The sequence below is a fragment of the Salvelinus alpinus genome, chromosome 2 (genome assembly GCF_045679555.1).
Source record: "Salvelinus alpinus chromosome 2, SLU_Salpinus.1, whole genome shotgun sequence".
Lineage (NCBI taxonomy): Eukaryota > Metazoa > Chordata > Actinopteri > Salmoniformes > Salmonidae > Salvelinus > Salvelinus alpinus.
This window is the reverse complement of record NC_092087.1, coordinates 100,720,571-100,739,784: the sequence shown is the minus strand read 5'-3', so window position 1 is coordinate 100,739,784 and position 19,214 is coordinate 100,720,571. Positions and strand designations below refer to the sequence as shown.

At 45.7% G+C, this 19,214-nt stretch overlaps 1 protein-coding gene across 6 annotated transcripts; it reads right to left on the bottom strand.

Annotated features, from left to right (window-relative positions):
• Positions 1-3,071: 3,071 nt before the first annotated feature.
• Positions 3,072-19,211, bottom strand: LOC139545955 (zinc finger protein 585B-like). Of its 6 annotated transcripts, none has more exons than XM_071354228.1 (10): positions 19,088-19,211; positions 18,371-18,600; positions 16,434-16,484; positions 15,368-15,466; positions 14,256-14,450; positions 8,127-8,303; positions 5,944-6,177; positions 5,243-5,452; positions 4,943-5,158; positions 3,072-4,252 (listed from the first exon to the last, which is right to left on the bottom strand). In XM_071354228.1, exons 2-10 carry the CDS (start codon positions 18,579-18,581, stop codon positions 3,285-3,287), a joined length of 2,361 nt encoding a protein of 786 aa, XP_071210329.1. In that variant the 5' UTR covers positions 18,582-18,600; positions 19,088-19,211; the 3' UTR covers positions 3,072-3,284. The 6 variants fall into 6 exon arrangements, with proteins under 6 accessions (XP_071210329.1, XP_071210341.1, XP_071210346.1 ...); XM_071354240.1 differs by having other exon boundaries at positions 5,944-6,174; XM_071354245.1 differs by having other exon boundaries at positions 8,127-8,300.
• Positions 19,212-19,214: the final 3 nt, after the last annotated feature.

The window sequence follows — 19,214 nt, the reverse complement described above, 5'->3', positions numbered from 1 at the left end:
TAATTTGCCAGAACTTTACGTAATTATGACAACATTGAAGGTTGTGCAATGTAACAGGAATATTTAGACTCATGGATGCCACCCGTTAGATAAAATACGGAACGGAATAAACGTTTTGTTTTCGAGGTGATAGTTTCCTGATTAGTCAAAGGTATATGGTTTAGAGAGAAATAGTCGACGCGTTATAATTCCTGTAATAACTTGCGGCTGAATTTGAAAAGGGTTCCTTCGTTATTTTACCGTTCATGTCTTCCATAGAGAATGTCTTGACTTAAACCGCCTCGACATTTTGATACCCGTGTAAATCTCACTAGGATAAGGTAACGTTTGTCAACATATTTTCATAAATCCACTCTACAATTTTTTAAATCTTTGCTTATATTTAGCCAATATTGATCAGAGTTACCTTGTCCTATGGATATCTACACAGTTATAAAATTGGCACGGTGATGTAAGCCTACACGAAACACAGACCTTATTTTAAGTGAATCTAAAAATATCCTATGGAATAAATGAAGGAACCGCTTTTCAGATTTTGCTAGGTGTCATGGGAATTATGACTCGCACTTTGGTTGTCAATTCTTACCATGCCCATTATTAAAATAGGATTTCCTGCATATAGAAATTAAAGTTTTTGTTTTCAACATTCATCACAGGTAACTTAAACTCTATTTTTATTCAAACAGTTGAGAGTATTTGTCTCCTAAGCAGACTCTTCAGTATCATTGTCACTTCAGAGCTGTGTGCGTGTGTGTATTTATGTATTATATTAAGTTAAAATAGTGTTCACTGTTCATTCAGTATTGTCATTATTACAAAAATGTGTGTGTGTGTATGATATACACTGCTCCAAAAAATAAAGGGAACACTTAAACAACACAATGTAACTCCAAGTCAATCACACTTCTGTGAAATCAAACTGTCCACTTAGGAAGCAACACTGATTGACAATAAATTTCACATGCTGTTGTGCAAATGGAATAGACAACAGGTGGAAATTATAGGCAATTAGCAAGACACCCCCAATAAAGGAGTGGTTCTGCAGGTGGTGACCACAGACCACTTCTCAGTTCCTATGCTTCCTGGCTGATGTTTTGGTCACTTTTGAATGCTGGCGGTGCTTTCACTCTAGTGGTAGCATGAGACGGAGTCTACAACCCACACAAGTGGCTCAGGTAGTGCAGCTCATCCAGGATGGCACATCAATGCGAGCTGTGGCAAGAAGGTTTGCTGTGTCTGTCAGCGTAGTGTCCAGAGCATGGAGGCGCTACCAGGAGACAGGCCAGTACATCAGGAGACGTGGAGGAAGCCGTAGGAGGGCAACAACCCAGCAGCAGGACCGCTACCTCCGCCTTTGTGCAAGGAGGAGCACTGCCAGAGCCCTGCAAAATGACCTCCAGCAGGCCACAAATGTGCATGTGTCTGCTCAAACAGTCAGAAACAGACTCCATGAGGGTGGTATGAGGGCCCGACGTCCACAGGTGGGGGTTGTGCTTACAGCCCAACACCGTGTAGGACGTTTGGCATTTGCCAGAGAACACCAAGATTGGCAAATACGCCACTGGCGCCCTGTGCTCTTCACAGATGAAAGCAGGTTCACACTGAGCACGTGACAGACGTGACAGAGTCTGGAGACGCCATGGAGAACGTTCTGCTGCCTGCAACATCCTCCAGCATGACCGGTTTGGTGGTGGGTCAGTCATGGTGTGGGGTGGCATTTCTTTGGGGGGCCGCACAGCCCTCCATGTGCTCGCTAGAGGTAGCCCGACTGCCATTAGGTACCGAGATGAGATCCTCAGACCCCTTGTGAGACCATATGCTGGTGCGGTTGGCCCTGGGTTCCTCCTAATGCAAGACAATGCTAGACCTCATGTGGCTGGAGTTTGTCAGCAGTTCCTGCAAGAGGAAGGCATTGATGCTATGGACTGGCCCGCCCGTTCCCCAGACCTGAATCCAATTGAGCACATCTGGGACATCATGTCTCGCTCCATCCACCAACGCCACGTTGCACCACAGACTGTCCAGGAGTTGGCGGATGCTTTAGTCCAGGTCTGGGAGGAGATGCCTCAGGAGACCATCCGCCACCTCATCAGGAGCATGCCCAGGCGTTGTAGGGAGGTCATACAGGCACGTGGAGGCCACACACACTACTGAGCCTCATTTTGACTTGTTTAAAGGACATTACATCAAAGTTGGATCAGCCTGTAGTGTGGTTTTCCACTTTAATTTTGAGTGTGACTCCAAATCCAGACCTCCATGGGTTGATAAATTAGTTTTCCATTGATAATTTTTGTGTGATTTTGTTGTCAGCACATTCAACTATGTAAAGAAAAAAGTATTTAATAAGAATATTTCATTCATTCAGATCTAGGATGTGATATTTAAGTGTTCCCTTTATTTTTTTGAGCAGTGTATATATATATATATATATATATTTTTTTTTAATTTTTAATTAATCGGTATCGGCTTTTTTTGTCCTCCAATAATCGGTATCAGTATTGAAAAATCTTAATCGGTCGACCTCTAGTGGGGACATCATGTCAATAGCCACCAGCCATGGTGAGTGGAGACATGTCAATAGGTGCCAGCCATGGTGAGTGGAGACATGTCAATAGGTGCCAGCCATGGTGAGTGGAGACATGTCAATAGGTGCCAGCCATGGTGAGTGGAGACATGTCAATAGGTGCCAGCCATGGTGAGTGGAGACATGTCAATAGGTGCCAGCCATGGTGAGTGGAGACATGTCAATAGGTGCCAGCCATGGTGAGTGGAGACATCATGTCAATAGGTGCCAGCCATGGTGAGTGGAGACATCACGTCAGGTTTGAATGTATTATTGCCATAATGCATATTGTGTCATCTCATGCTATACATAATCATATCATCCTGTCAATTCATATCTGACATTAAGACACTCTACAGAAACTTCATTGAGGTTGTATCTTACAGACTGAATAGCTAGTGGTTAGTGATACAACCTCAGTTTCTGTAGAGTATCACTAAACTAACCACTAGCTATTCTGTCATGGTGAGTGATGTCTACTGGCACATTTAGAGTACAATTACATGGATGCATGTTGGGGACTTTTATTTTGAAAAAAACATGTCCTCAATGGGAGCAGCAGGTAAAACCACCAGCAGGCCTCGACTGTTTCTCAATTCATCATTCCCCGATTCCTCACATTCTTTCTCTTAGCCTCCTCCTCCAAAATGCAATGGAGAATAAAGTCAGAGAGGAGGGACCTTGGAACGAGGAATCACAGACAGTCTTTTCTCCCGTCAAACTAGACGGTCGTCTCTTTCATATGTTTCTGTTGGTGTGTCTTTAGTGCTTTGGGTACAATGAACCCTTTCCCACACAGGCTACAGACGTACGGCTTCTCCCCTGTATGAAACCTCCTCATGTGCACCTTCAGACTCCCAGAGGTGGTGAACCCCTTATCACAGACACTACAAGTGTACGGTCTCTCTTTAGTGTGCTTGATCTGATGCACTCTCAAGTTCCCCGACTGGGCGAAACTTTTCCCGCATATGGCGCAGACGAAGGGTTTCTCTCCGGTGTGTGTTCTCTGGTGACTCTTTAGATCCCCATCTCGTAGGAACATTCTCCCGCAGTACGAGCAGCAGTACTTCTTTTCCAGGCTCTTGTAGTGCATTCTCGCGTGCACCTCCAGCCTTTTCATGTCCGGGAAAGTCTTCCCGCACTCGCACATGTGGTGGCGGACCTCTTCCATGTGTATCCTCTTGTGTTTCTTCAGGCTTTCGCTTCGGGCAAAACGTTGGCTACACACAGAACACCGGTGCGGTTTTTCCTGGGTGTGGATCAGTATGTGGGTCGCCAAGGACGTTTTCTGAGTAAAGCCCCTCCCGCAGTAGGAGCAGTGGAGGAGGTTCTCCCCTGTGTGGATCGACCGGTGGGTCTTCAGGGTGTAGAAGTGGGTGAACGTCTGGCCGCATTGGTCACAGAGGTACGGTTTCTTGTTGTTGTGTGTCTGCTTGTGCTCCCTGTACTCCAACAGGTTGCCAAAGCTCTCTGGGCACTTGGAGCAGTGGTACGGTTTCTCTCCTGTATGGGTGCGCTGGTGAGTCTTTAGGTCCTGCAGCAGAGTGAAGGTCTTCCCACATGGTTGGCAGATGTGCTTGGTCTTCTCTCCTGTGTGGATCGTCACATGAATGTTCAAGTCGTCGAGCTTCAAGAAACTCTCCTCGCAGACAGAGCACTGGTGGCGTTTCTCTGTGCTGGCGCCCTCTCCTGTTTTAATGACAACATTACAAGCGTTAAAACACAAAGACGGAAAGGAGAAATGAATTGGCGCGGAGAGGAAAAATGAATTGGCGCCGACAGGAGAAATGAATTGGCGCCGAGAGGAGAAATGAATTGGCGCCGAGAGGAGAAATGAATTGGCGCCGAGAGGAGAAATGAATTGGCGCCGAGAGGAGAAATTAATTGGCGCCGAGAGGAGAAATGAATTGGCGCCGAGAGGAGAAATGAATTGGCGCCGAGAGGAGAAATGAATTGGCGCCGAGAGGAGAAATGAATTGGCGCCGAGAGGAGAAATGAATTGGCGCCGAGAGGAGAAATGAATTGGCGCCGAGAGGAGAAATGAATTGGCGCCGAGAGGAGAAATGAATTGGCGCCGACAGGAGAAATGAATTGGCGCCGACAGGAGAAATGAATTGGCGCCGACAGGAGAAATGAATTGGCGCCGAGAGGAGAAATGAATTGGCGCCGAGAGGAGAAATGAATTGGCGCCGAGAGGAGAAATGAATTGGCACGGAGAGGAGAAATGAATTGGCGCCGAGAGGAGAAATGAATTGGCACGGAGAGGAGAAATGGCACCGTTGCAGAAACAAAGCGTTTGTTATTGGAAACGATCTGGTAGTCCATACCTGTTTCTGTTTACTTCAGTTTCTAGTGAACACGACTCAGGGTTTCTCTTACCTTTGTGGATCACCTGGTGTCTCTTCAGGTCCTGGTATCGCAGGAAACACTTCCCGCAGACGGAGCACTGGTGGGGTTTCTTTCCGCTGTGCGTCATTGTGTGCGTCTTCAGGCTGCTGGCTGCAGTGAACCTCTTACCGCACTGGGAGCAGAAATACGGCTTCAGCTCCTGGTCAGGGTCCCCTGGGCTGTCAGGGTCAGAGCTGGTGCCCTCTCCTGTTTCAATGACAACATTAGAAGGGTTTAACGCAGGAGGAGAACGATGAGGAAAGCACAACTCCAACCTGGTGTTCCTCTCACCTTTATGGGTCACCAGGTGTCTTTTAAGGTCGTAGGGTCGAAGGAAGGCCTTGCCACAGACGGAGCACTGGTGGGGTTTCTCTCCGCTGTGGATCTTCATGTGTGCCTTAAGTCTGAAGGCTGCGGTGAACCTCTTCCCACACACAGAGCAGGGGAACGGTCTCTCCGGATCTCGTTCCCCTGGGCTGTCTGCGTCAGAGTTGTTGCCCCCTTCAATGACAACATTACAGGGGTTACAATGCTGCACTGTCAATAAATTACCGTTTATTACAGACTAATACACATATAAATACCCAGCTAATTTACGGAAAGAGGCACTGGTGTGGATATGTTGATGTTTCTTCAAGTCACCTGTCTTCCAGCAGAGATCTCAGGGTCCTGTTCATTACTGCAAATTACTGTTGCAAAATGTTTTGCAAACGGGAAACAAGTGTACTATTATTGGATAGTTCCTCCGACTTTGGCCCATTTGTTTCTGTTTGGTTCCTAATGAATATGACCCAGGTGTGTGAGCAGAGACTTCAGGGGTGTATTCACTAGGAACAAAACTGGAAGCAAACAGAACAAAATGGAAAGGGACCTACCTGAATATGTCCAATAAAAATTTTGCACAAATTATTATTTTTTTCTTTCAGAGTTAAAGGTTTCCGTTGCAAAACGTTTGCTACAGTGTGCGACTCGTGCGTTGGTGTCTCTCTCACCTTTGTGGATCTCCTGGTGTCTCTTGAGGTCCAGGGACAGCAGGAAACACTTCCCGCAGACGGAGCACTGGTGGTGCGTTTCTCCACTGTGCTTCTTCATGTGAGACTTCAGTAAAGGTGCTGTGGTGAACCTCTTGCCACACTCTGAGCAGAGGTACAGTCTTTCAGGGTTCGCGTACGGCTTCTGCCCTTGTTCGGGATCCCCTGGGCTGTCAGAGTTGGCGCTCTCTCCTGCTTCAATGACGACATCACAGGGTTTAAAACACATAGAGACAGAAGCGAGAACAGCAAGGACACATACAGTAGACTTACACCCTATGGTAACTGTCCTCTGAGCCTCTATAGTCACACCCTATGGTAACTGTCCTCTATAATCACACCCTATGGTAACTGTCCTCTATAATCACACCCTATGGTAACTGTCCTCTATAATCACACCCTATGGTAACTGTCCTCTATAATCACACCCTATGGTAACTGTCCTCTATAGTCACACCCTATGGTAACTGTCCTCTATAGTCACACCCTATGGTAACTGTCCTCTGAGTTTCTATAATCACACCCTATGGTAACTGTCCTCTATAGTCACACCCTATGGTAACTGTCCTCTGAGTTTCTATAATCACACCCTATGGTAACTGTCCTCTGAGTCTCTATAATTACACCCTATGGTAACTGTCCTCTGAGTCTCTATAATTACACCCTATGGTAACTGTCCTCTGAGCCTCTATAGTCACACCCTATGGTAACTGTCCTCTATAATCACACCCTATGGTAACTGTCCTCTATAGTCACACCCTATGGTAACTGTCCTCTATAATCACACCCTATGGTAACTGTCCTCTGAGTCTCTATAATCACACCCTATGGTAACTGTCCTCTATAGTCACACCCTATGGTAACTGTCCTCTATAATCACACCCTATGGTAACTGTCCTCTATAGTCACACCCTATGGTAACTGTCCTCTGAGCCTCTATAATCACACCCTATGGTAACTGTCCTCTATAATCACACCCTATGGTAACTGTCCTCTATAATCACACCCTATGGTAACTGTCCTCTATAGTCACACCCTATGGTAACTGTCCTCTATAGTCACACCCTATGGTAACTGTCCTCTGAGTCTCTATAATCACACCCTATGGTAACTGTCCTCTATAATCACACCCTATGGTAACTGTCCTCTATAATCACACCCTATGGTAACTGTCCTCTGAGTCTCTATAATCACACCCTATGGTAACTGTCCTCTGAGCCTCTATAATCACACCCTATGGTAACTGTCCTCTATAATCACACCCTATGGTAACTGTCCTCTGAGTCTCTATAATCACACCCTATGGTAACTGTCCTCTGAGCCTCTATAATCACACCCTATGGTAACTGTCCTCTATAGTCACACCCTATGGTAACTGTCCTCTATAGTCACACCCTATGGTAACTGTCCTCTATAATCACACCCTATGGTAACTGTCCTCTATAGTCACACCCTATGGTAACTGTCCTCTGAGCCTCTATAATCACACCCTATGGTAACTGTCCTCTATAATCACACCCTATGGTAACTGTCCTCTATAATCACACCCTATGGTAACTGTCCTCGGAGCCTCTATAGTCACACCCTATGGTAACTGTCCTCTGAGCCTCTATAATCACAACCGGTCGTACAGTACTGTTTCCGTTGAATTCAACGATGCACCGTTCTGTCATTCTGAACACAATCCTGGGCTTGCAAAGGTCATGTTCTACCAACGAGCCACACAGGACAGTCTTCCAGCAGAGAGGTGTTTCTCTCACCTTTGTGCACCACCTGGTGTCTCTTAAGAACACACAGCCACAGGACAGTCTTCCAGCAGAGAGGTGTTTCTCTCACCTTTGTGCACCATCTGGTGTCTCTTCAGAACACATAGCCACAGGACAGTCTTCCAGCAGAGACTATGTTTCTCTCACCTTTGTGCACCACCTGGTGTCTCTTCAGAACACATAGCCACACAGGACAGTCTTCCAGCAGAGAGATGTTTCTCTCACCTTTGTGCAACACCTGGTGTCTCTTCAGAACACAAAGCCACAGGACAGTATTCCAGCAGAGAGATGTTTCTCTCACCTTTATGCACCACCTGGTGTCTCTTCAGAACACATAGCCACAGGACAGTCTTCCAGCAGAGACTATGTTTCTCTCACCTTTGTGCACCACCTGGTGTCTCTTCAGAACACATAGCCACAGGAAACGCTTCCCGCAGACGGAACACCGGTGGGGTTTGTCTTCGCTGTGGATCTTCACGTGGATCCTCAGGCTGGTCGGCGAGGTGAACGTCTTACCACACTCAGAACAATGGTACGGTCTGTCTGAGGTGACTGCTTTAAGGACAACATTACAGAGGTTAAACAGAACAGTGGTACAGTCTGTCTGAGGTGACTGCTTTAAGGACAACATTACAGAGGTTAAACCGCTGCAGGGCACAGAGAAGAGAACAGCCCACCAGCACATACAGTATTAGGCATCTACAGGAGAGAACAGCCCTCCAGCACATACAGTATTAGGCATCTACAGGCAATTCCATTTTAACTGAATGGAGAGTTAAAATGGAGAGTTACATTTTTTTTCATGTAAAATGTATGCTCTACAAAAAAACATAGATTTTTAACAAACATACAACTTTATGTACACGGACTACGTTTACACTGAACATTTTACAAAAACAAAAACACATTTACTGGACGAACTATGAGGATGCAAAGTTTGGTAACAGAATTTCAGTAAAATCTCCCTCAGTTATTTATGTGACCACGTTTTCTTAAAAACTCTGCATAAAAGAATGGCGTGTCAGTTATGACAGGACACCTTGAGTTTGAAAGAAGTGAGTGAAGTGGATTTACACCCGATAACAGATTTCTCCAAAAAGGTGTAAATATGCAACATCCTCCTACATATGTGGGTATTATTCTACACACTGGCTATTATTTAATCAGCTCCGCAGCAAAACCACATTTGGTTCATCCGAAGCGAACCAAATCTGCACAAATGTTTTAAAGGTTTGGATATCAAAGCACAGTAGAGTTCAGTAGAGTACAGTATAGTACAGTAGAGTTCAGTAGAGTAGAGTAGAGTTCAGTAGAGTATAGTAGAGTTCAGTACAGTATAGTAGAGTTCAGTACAGTATAGTAGAGTACAGTACAGTAGAGTTCAATAGAGTATAGTATAGTAGAGTTCAGTGCAGTAGAGTATAGTAGAGTTAGGTAGAGTTCAGTATAGTAGAGTTAGGTACAGTACAGTATAGTAGAGTTAGGTAGAGTTCAGTATAGTAGAGTACAGTAGAGTATAGTAGAGTATAGTAGAGTTCAGTAGACAGTATAGTAGAGTTAGGTAGAGTTCAGTATAGTAGAGTTAGGTAGAGTTAGGTACAGTACAGTATAGTAGAGTTAGGTAGAGTTCAGTATAGTAGAGTACAGTATAGTAGAGTTCAGTAGACAGTATAGTAGAGTTCAGTAGAGTACAGTACAGTATAGTAGAGTACAGTATGGTATAGTAGAGTTCAGTACAGTATAGTAGAGTTCAGTAGAGTACAGTATAGTAGAGTATAGTATAGTAGAGTTAGGTACAGTATAGTAGAGTTCAGTAGAGTATAGTAGAGTCCAAAATAGATTTTTGATACTGTCGCAAAGCTATCTAAAAAGCAGCATTCCCCAAGAGAGGATGGCTTTCACTTCAGCAGTGATACATTCATGAACTTCTTTGACGAAAAGATCAGTATAATCAGAAAGCATATTAGGGACTCCTCTTTAAATCTGCACATTCCTCCAAAGCTCAGTTGTCCTGAGTCTGCACAACACTGCCAGGACCTAGGATCAAGAGAGACACTTAAGTGTTTTAATACTATATCTCTTGACACAATGATGAAAATAATCATGGCCTCTAAACCTTCAAGCTGCATACTGGACACTATTCCAACTAAACGACTGAAAGAGCTGCTTCCTGTGCTTGGCCCTCCTATGTTGAACATAATAAACGGTTCCCTAACCACCGGATGTGTACCAAACTCACTAAAAGTGGCAGTAATAAAGCCTCTCTTGAAAAAGCCAAACCTTGACCCAGAAAATATATAAAACTATCGGCCTATATCGAATCTCCCATTCCTCTCAACAGTTTTAGAAAAAGCTGTTGCGCAGCAACTCACTGCCTTTCTGAAGACAAACAATGTATACGAAACGCTTCAGTCTGGTTTTAGACCCCATCATAACACTGAGACTGCACTCGTGAAGGTGGTAAATTACCTTTTAATGGCGTCAGACCGAGGCTCTACATCTGTCCTTGTGCTCCTAGACCTTAGCGCTGCTTTTGATACCATCGATCACCACATTCTTTTGGAGGTATTGGAAACCCAAATTGGTCTACACGGACAAGTTCTGGCCTGGTTTAGATCTTATCTGTCGGAAAGATATCAGTTTGTCTCTGTAGATGGTTGTCTTCTGACAAATCAATTGTAAATTTTGGTGTTCCTCAAGGCTCCGTTTTAGGACCACTATTGTTTTCACTATATATTTTACCTCTTGGTGATGTCATTCGGAAACATAATGTTAACTTTCACTGCTATGCGGACGACACACAGCTGTACATTTCGATTAAACACGGTGAAGCCCCAAAATTGCCCTCCCTGGAAGCCTGTGTTTCAGACATAAGGAAGTGGATGGCGGCAAATGTTCTACTTTTAAACTCGGACAAAACAGAGATGCTAGTTCTAGGTCCCAAGAAACAAAGAGATCTTCTGTTGAATCTGACAATTAATCTTGATGGTTGTAAAGTCGTCTCAAATAAAACTGTGAAGGACCTCGGTGTTACTCTGGACCCTGATCTCTCTTCTGACGAACATATCAAGACTGTTTCAAGGACAGCTTTTTTCCATCTACGTAACATTGCAAAAATCAGAAACTTTCTGTCCAAAAACGATGCAGAACAATATATCCATGCTTTTGCCACTTCTAGATTAGACTACTGCAATGCTATACTTTCCGACTACCTGGACAAAGCACTTAATAAACTTCAGTTAGTGCTAAACACGGCTGCTAGAATCTTGACTATAACCTCAAAATTTGATCATATTACTCCAGTGCTAGCCTCTCTACACTGGCTTCCTGTTAAGGCAAGGGCTGATGTCAAGGTTTTACTGTTAACCTACAAAGCATTACATGGGCTTGCTCCTACCTATCTTTCCGATTGTGTCCTGCCGTACATACCTACACGTACGCTACGGTCACAAGACGCAGGCCTCCTTAATGTCCCTTGAATATCTAAGCAAACAGCTGGAGGCAGCGCTTTCTCCTATAGAGCTCCATTTTATGTAATGGTCTGCCTATCCATGTGAGAGTCGCAGACTCGGTCTCAACCTTTAAGTCTTTATTGAAGACTCATCTCTTCAGTAGGTCCTATGATTGAGTGTAGTCTGGCCCAGGAGTGTGAAGGTGAACGGAAAGGCATTGTAGCAACGAACCACCCTTGCGGTCTCTGCCTGGTCGGTTCCCCTCTCTCCACTGGGATTCTCTGCCTCAAACCCTATTACGGGGGCTGAGTCATTGGCTTACTGGTGCTCTTCCATGCCGTCCCTAAGAGGGGTGTGTCACTTGAGTGGGTTGAGTCACTGACGTGATCTTCCTGTCCGGGTTGGCGCCCCCCTCGGGTTCGTGCCGTGGGGGAGATCTTCGTGGGCTATACTCTGCCTTGTCTCAGGGTAGTAAGTTGGTGGTTGAAGATATCCCTCTAGTGGTGTGGGGGCTGTGCTTTGGCAAAGTGGGTGGGGTTATATCATGCCTGTTTGGCCTTGTCCGGGGGTATCGTCGGACGGGGCCACAGTGTCTCCCGACCCCTCCTGTCTCAGCCTCCAGTATTTATGCTGCAGTAGTTTATGTGTCGGGGGCTAGGGTCAGTCTTAAATCTGGAGTATTTCTCCTGTCTTATCCGGTGTCCTGTGTGAATTTAAGTATGCTCTCTCTAATTCTCTCTTTCTCTCGGAGGACCAGAGCCCTAGGACCATGCCTCAGGACTACCTGACCTGATCACTCCTTGCTGTCCCCAGTCCACCTGGTCGTGCTGCTGCTCCAGTTTCAACTGTTCTGCCTGCGGCTACGGAACTCTGACCTGTTCACCGGACGTGCTACCTTGTCCCAGACCTTCTGTTTTAAACTCTCTAGAGACAGCAGGAGCGGTAGAGATACTCTGAATGACCGGCTATGAAAAGCCAACTGACATTTACTCCTGAGGTGCTGACCTGTTGCACCCTCTACAACCACTGTGATTATTATTATCTGACCCTGCTGGTTATCTATGAACATTTGAACATCTTGGCCATGTTCTGTTATAATCTCCACCAGGCACAGCCAGAAGAGGACTGGCCACCCCTCATAGCCTGGTTCCTCTCTAGGTTTCTTCCTAGGTTCCGGCCTTTCTAGGGAGTTTTTCCTAGCCACCGTGCTTCTGCATCTGCATTGCTTACTGTTTGGGTTTTAGGCTGGGTTTCTGTACAGCACTTTGTGACATCAGCTGATGTAAGAAGGGCTTTATAAATACATTTGATTGATTGATTGATTGATTGGTTGGTTGATTGATTGGTTGATTGGTGACCCAACTGTGGTTTGTGACTACTATGATTTCCCATTGTAGTCTATTCAATTGCAGAAATTCTGTTACCAAATTTCTTTGGGGGGGGGGTCAAAGAATTTCGAATTCATAAACAAAATTGATATCAGTAAAAACACTATAACTAATTGGTAGGTCTACATTTACTTCAAGATATGTGGGTTTTTTGGAAACTGAATCTCAAGGCACAAGGCAACGTTTCAGTAAAATGTATCCAAAACTAAATATGTGTTGATATTAGTTGGCAGGGTTTTTACTTCCATATTATTGTGTTTTGATGTATTTCTGATACCTTCTAAGACTTTTTCTGGTTGATGTTTTTTAAGAACCCTTGTCCATCCAATAAGCCTTTGCTTATTCACATTTTTTTGGGATGGAAAATGGTTTAAATGTATGTATGCCTTAATTTCTTAAAAATATAGACTCTTTGCTTTCATTTGACACACAATTTGACATGCCCCAATGAACTTCACGTTGGTGCTCATGGGTCATTTTACATGGAAATGAACCTACACCATAAAGATCGACTTATTTAACTGATAAACAGGTGCACTGGTGTGGAGACGTTGATTGACAGTGTTCCAACAGAGAGATGTGTGTGAGGAGAGACGCCAGGTGTGTTCCAACAGAGAGATGTGTGTGAGGGGTGACGCCAGGTGTGTGAGGAGAGACGCCAGGTGTGTTCCAACAGAGAGATGTGTGTGAGGGGCGACGCCAGGTGTGTGAGGAGAGACGCCAGGTGTGTTCCAACAGATTGATGTGTGTGAGGGGCGACGCCAGGTGTGTGAGGAGAGACGCCAGGTGTGTTCCAACAGAGAGATGTGTGTTAGGAGAGACGCCAGGTGGGTGAGGGGCGACGCCAGGTGGGTGAGGGGCGACGCCATGTGGGTGAGGGGCGACGCCAGGTGTGTGAGGAGCGACGCCAGGTGTGTGAGGAGCGACGCCAGGTGTGTGAGGAGCGACGCCAGGTGTGTGAGGAGCGACGCCAGGTGGGTGAGGAGCGACGCCAGGTGGGTGAGGAGCGACGCCAGGTGGGTGAGGAGAGACGCCAGGTGTGTGAGGAGAGACGCCAGGTGTGTGAGGAGAGACGCCAGGTGTGTGAGGAGCGACGCCAGGTGTGTGAGGAGCGACGCCAGGTGTGTGAGGAGAGACGCCAGGTGTGTGAGGAGCGACGCCAGGTGTGTGAGGAGAGACGCCAGGTGGGTGAGGGGCGACGCCAGGTGTGTGAGGGGCGACGCCAGGTGTGTGAGGAGCGACGCCAGGTGTGTGAGGAGCGACGCCAGGTGTGTGAGGAGCGACGCCAGGTGTGTGAGGAGCGACGCCAGGTGTGTGAGGAGAGACGCCAGGTGTGTGAGGAGCGACGCCAGGTGTGTGAGGAGCGACGCCAGGTGTGTGAGGAGAGACGCCAGGTGTGTGAGGAGAGACGCCAGGTGTGTGAGGAGCGACGCCAGGTGTGTGAGGAGCGACGCCAGGTGGGTGAGGAGCGACGCCAGGTGGGTGAGGAGAGACGCCAGGTGTGTGAGGAGAGACGCCAGGTGTGTGAGGAGAGACGCCAGGTGGGTGAGGAGAGACGCCAGGTGTGTGAGGAGAGACGCCAGGTGTGTGAGGAGAGACGCCAGGTGTGTGAGGAGAGACGCCAGGTGTGTGAGGAGCGACGCCAGGTGTTTGGGTGTCTCTCTTACCTTTGTGGATCATCTGGTGTCTCTTCAGGTCTGTGGATCGTAGGAAGCGCTTCCCACAGACGGAGCACTTGTGGGGTTTCTCTCCGCTGTGTCTCTGCATGTGAGTCTTCAGGCTGCTTGGTGCAGTGAACCTCTTACCACACTGGGAGCAGAGGAACGGTCTCTCTCTGTCTGAGCTGGCACCCTCTCCTGTTTCTATAACAACATCACAGGGGTTAAACACAGGAGGAGTGCCTGGATACAGCCCTTAGCCGTGGTATATTGGCCATATATCACAAACCTCTGAGGTGCCTTATTTCAATTATTAACTGGTTACCAACGTAATTAGAGCAGTAAAAATAAATGTTTTGTCATACCCGTGGTATACGGTCTGATATACCACGGCTGTCAGCCAATCAGCATACAGGGCTTGAACCACCCAGTTTATTATACTGTATTTAACACTATGCATTGGTATGTAGGAAGGTAGAAAGGGAACTCCTCTAAGACCCCTATTTAATTGAAACTGATCAGGAGTTATTCGTTTAGGGGGCACAGTTTAGTACATACAAGAATGACAGCTATAAGCAGTCACTCAGCCCTCTGGGGGCTTCTCATAGGTAGTGCTCTATATAGGGAACTGGGTTCCATGAAACTGGTCTCTGATGTTCTGATCAGTGATAACCTGGTTGGTCCTGTTCCCAACCTCCCCTCTGTCCCAAACCTCCACTCTGTCCACAACCTCCCCTCTGTCCCAAACCTCCACTCTGTCCCAAACCTCCCCTCTGACCCAAACCTCCCCTCTGTCCCAAACTTCCCCTCTGTCCCAAACCTCCCCTCTGTCCCAAACCTCCCCTCTGTCCCAAACCCCCCCTCTGTCCCAAACCTCCCCTCTGTCCCAAACCTCCCCTCTGTCCCAAACCTCCCCTCTGACCCAAACCTCCCCTCTGTCCCAAACTTCCCCTCTGTCCCAAACTTCCCCTCTGTCCCAACCTCCCCTCTGTCCCCAACCTCCACTCTGTCCCAAACCTCCCCTCTGTCCCAAACCTCCCCTCTGTCCCAAACCTCCTTAGTCATCTGAAACTGGTCTCAATATACTGTAGCTCCCTCTGGATGTTCTGATCAGTGATTACCTGGGTTGGTCCTATCCCCAACCTCCTCCTCCTCTCCATCCTCCTCCTCTCCATCCCCCTCCTCCTCCTCTTCTTCTTCTCTTTTAACAGTAACAAGTCCTGTAAAACGTCAAACCAAAAGATCTAAAACACTTTATAATATAAATTCCCCCCCCCCATCAGTACTCCACCAGAGGGAGCTCTGACTTGGTTCAGGTACTCTGCTGTAGTTCTGTGGAACTGAGCATGTAAAGTGTCACTTAAGAAATATCTGAAAAGTAACGTAAATGGTGTGATTAAGGGGGTAGGCTATTCTTTCAAGAGGTGACTCTTAAAACGAGCACCTCTGTGCTGTTAATTGTTCTAAGTTGTTGTATATATATTTGTAATTGATGATACTGTTGTTTTAAATTGCATTGAAAATAATGTGTAAATCACGCCTACCTGCCATCTCACAGGACCACAATGGAAATAAGCCTTTGGACTTTAGTGTTTTTATCCTGAATAATTGTTCATGTTATGTTATGTTGTGTTATGTTATGTCATGTCGTGTTATGTCATGTCGTCTTCAGCTGGAGCAGACTACTACTTTTAATTACCTAATAAATTAAAATCAATCAAACTTCACATAATAAGGTCTTGGGATAATAAATACATCTATTCTATAGTGGCTAGTGTACTTTATTACCTGGGTTAGCCAGATCTCCTCCTCATCTATTCTATAGTGGCTAGTGTACTTTATTACCTGGGTTAGCCAGATCTCCTCATCTATTCTATTCCCTGGCTAGTGTACTTTATTACCTGGGTTAGCCAGATCTCCTCCTCATCTATTCTATAGTGGCTAGTGTACTTTATTACCTGGGTTAGCCAGAGCTCCTCCTCATCTATTCTATTCCCTGGCTAGTGTACTTTATTACCTGGGTTAGCCAGATCTCCTCCTCATCTATTCTATAGTGGCTAGTGTACTTTATTACCTGGGTTAGCCAGATCTCCTCCTCATCTATTCTATAGTGGCTAGTGTACTTTATTACCTGGGTTAGCCAGATCTCCTCATCTATTCTATTCCCTGGCTAGTGTACTTTATTACCTGGGTTAGCCAGATCTCCTCCTCCTTTCTGATCCTCTTCTTCCATATCTACTGGAACAAGATCAACATCACACATATGGTCTGTGTTCGGAATGACACACTATTCCCTATATAGTGCACTACATGCTGTGCAATACTCTGAACTATAGCAGACCTGGGTTCAAATAGTATTTGAAATAGTTCAAATGCTTTATCTGTGCTTGATTGAGCTTGCCTGGAGCAATTGAACCAAATGGGATAGTCCCAAAAGTGCCAGCCCACTCGCCTGGTTATCTGACACTCCAGGCAGGCTCAACCAAACGCTGAAGGATTTGAATGTTTTAAATTATTTGTTATATATTTAACTAGATTAGGATGTAACCTATCACTCTAAAACTCATATTAGGATGTAACCTAGCTCTCTAAAAACTCATATTAGGATTTAAACTGTCTCTCTAAAAACTCCTATTAGGATGTAACCTAGCAACCTAAAGATTCATATTAGGAGTTAACCTAAAACTCATATTAGGATGTAACCTAGCAACCTAAAACTCCTATTAGGATGTAACCTAGCAACCTAAAACTCCTATTAGAATGTAACCTAGCAACCTAAAAACTCCTATTAAGATGTAACCTAGCAACCTAAAACTCCTATTAGGATGTAACCTAGCAACCTAAAACTCCTATTCGGATGTAACCTAGCAACCTAAAACTCCTATTCGGATGTAACCTAGCAACCTAAAACTCCTATTAAGATGTAACCTAGCAACCTAAAACTCCTATTCGGATGTAACCTAGCAACCTAAAACTCCTATTCGGATGTAACCTTGCTCTCTATGACTCTAGGCAGCATTCTGCCTTCTCCCTACAGTTTTCAGCCATTAGCGTCGCCCGCGACTGGCTCGTGTGAACTACAGTCCCGACGCTGTGTTTTAACGTTTAGAAACATCAATAATCATCGCCTGAGATAAGGCTTTCAAAATAAATGGCCCTTATCTTTCATCGGCGGGAAAGAATCCTTCAAATACTGTAGCAGTTACAGATCCATACAGCTATGGAGCCTCCATCCGACCAAACTACACTGTAGCAGTTACAGATCCATACAGCTATGGAGCCTCCATCCGACCAAACTACACTGTAGCAGTAACAGATCCATACAGCTATGGAGCCTCCATCCGACCAAACTACACTGTAGCAGTTACAGATCCATACAGCTATGGAGCCTCCATCCTACTAAACTACACTGTAGCAGTAACAGATCCATACAGCTATGGAGCCTTCATCCGACCAAACTACACTGTAGCAGTTACAGATCCATACAGCTATGGAGCCTCCATCCGACCAAACTACACTGTAGCAGTTACAGATCCATACAACTATGGAGCCTCCATCCGACCAAACAACACTGTAGCAGTTACAGATCCATACAGCTATGGAGCCTCCATGCGACCAAACTACACTGTAGCAGTTACAGATCCATTCAGCTATGGAGCCTCCATCCGACCAAACTACACTGTAGCAGTTACAGATCCATACAGCTATGGAGCCTCCATCCGACCAAACTACACTTCCACTACTCTTCCCGAGTTACACTTACACACAGGTGGTCGGAGAATGCTAGACAGATAATTGGCACAGGTGGTCGCCTCTTGTATTCCGTCTGTTTCCCATAAACAAGCGCTGTAACTTGAAGATATGGCCGTATGGGAACACGAACCCTATCAAGGTGTGTATCAATTTAACCTTTTGTTCTTTTGAAAATTATAAAAAGGTCCTTATCCTTCCAAAACCGTACCGTAAGCGACTTGTGTTAATGTTCAGATTGAGCGTATGGGCTCTTAACAAAACTCCCCCCTGTACAGAAGACGCCTTCGTCCAATGTCTTCTGTAATGGAACTGAGAGTCAGGATCCAGGTCTAGATGTAACCCAGTGGCAGGTGTAGGCATCTTAGACTCACCCGAGGCAATGTTACCATCTTCCCTCTCCTGTTCCTCTTCCCTCTCCTGTTCTACTCCCCCGTTCTCTTCCTTGGTTCTTCTCTCATCCTCCTCTTCCTCTTCTTTGACAATCACATTGAGCTCCAGTGTTTGACTACAGTCCTCCAGCTTCACTGACGCTATCTCTTGATCTGGCTGTGAGCTTTTCTGTGCCGGACTCGGTTCAGTCATGGTATGCTAGAGGCGGATGCTTTAATAAGAAAGGAAAATAATACATGTAAAACCTCAACTCTAGATATGTTCAGGAAATTAAAATAATATATAAAACAATAAAATATATATAAATCACAATGGGAGGAACCGACTATCATGCCAGGGAGAGCGCTGCAGCTAAGCAATAAGCTAAAGGCCATTTCACTAATCACCATGTTTGTATGTCAGTTAAATGGTGATGTAAGGTACGACCGCGCGGAAAAAATGTAGGCTTTCTACGTATAGTGTTTTCACTCCGAAATAATTCATTCACATGGAGTTCCTCCCTTAAACTGTAATGGATTATTATCGATAACGTTCCTGGCCAGAACAACAACCGTGACAGCCCAACGGACGGTAACCGTTTCTGTCTACCATCACACTGTTCAACATCTACCACATCGCCGACCGACAATAAACGTTAACCGTAAATTTCAGCGTCTGGTTACAGTTTAAATTATTATAATCAAAACACGACAGATTACCTGAAATCCCTGGTCTTTTATTGTTTGATTAGACTCTGAGCATGGAGAATCGGATGAACCAGTACTGTAAACTTCCGCCTGCGCACTAGGTTGAAGATACACAGCCTGCGCGCAGGATGGGAAAGGG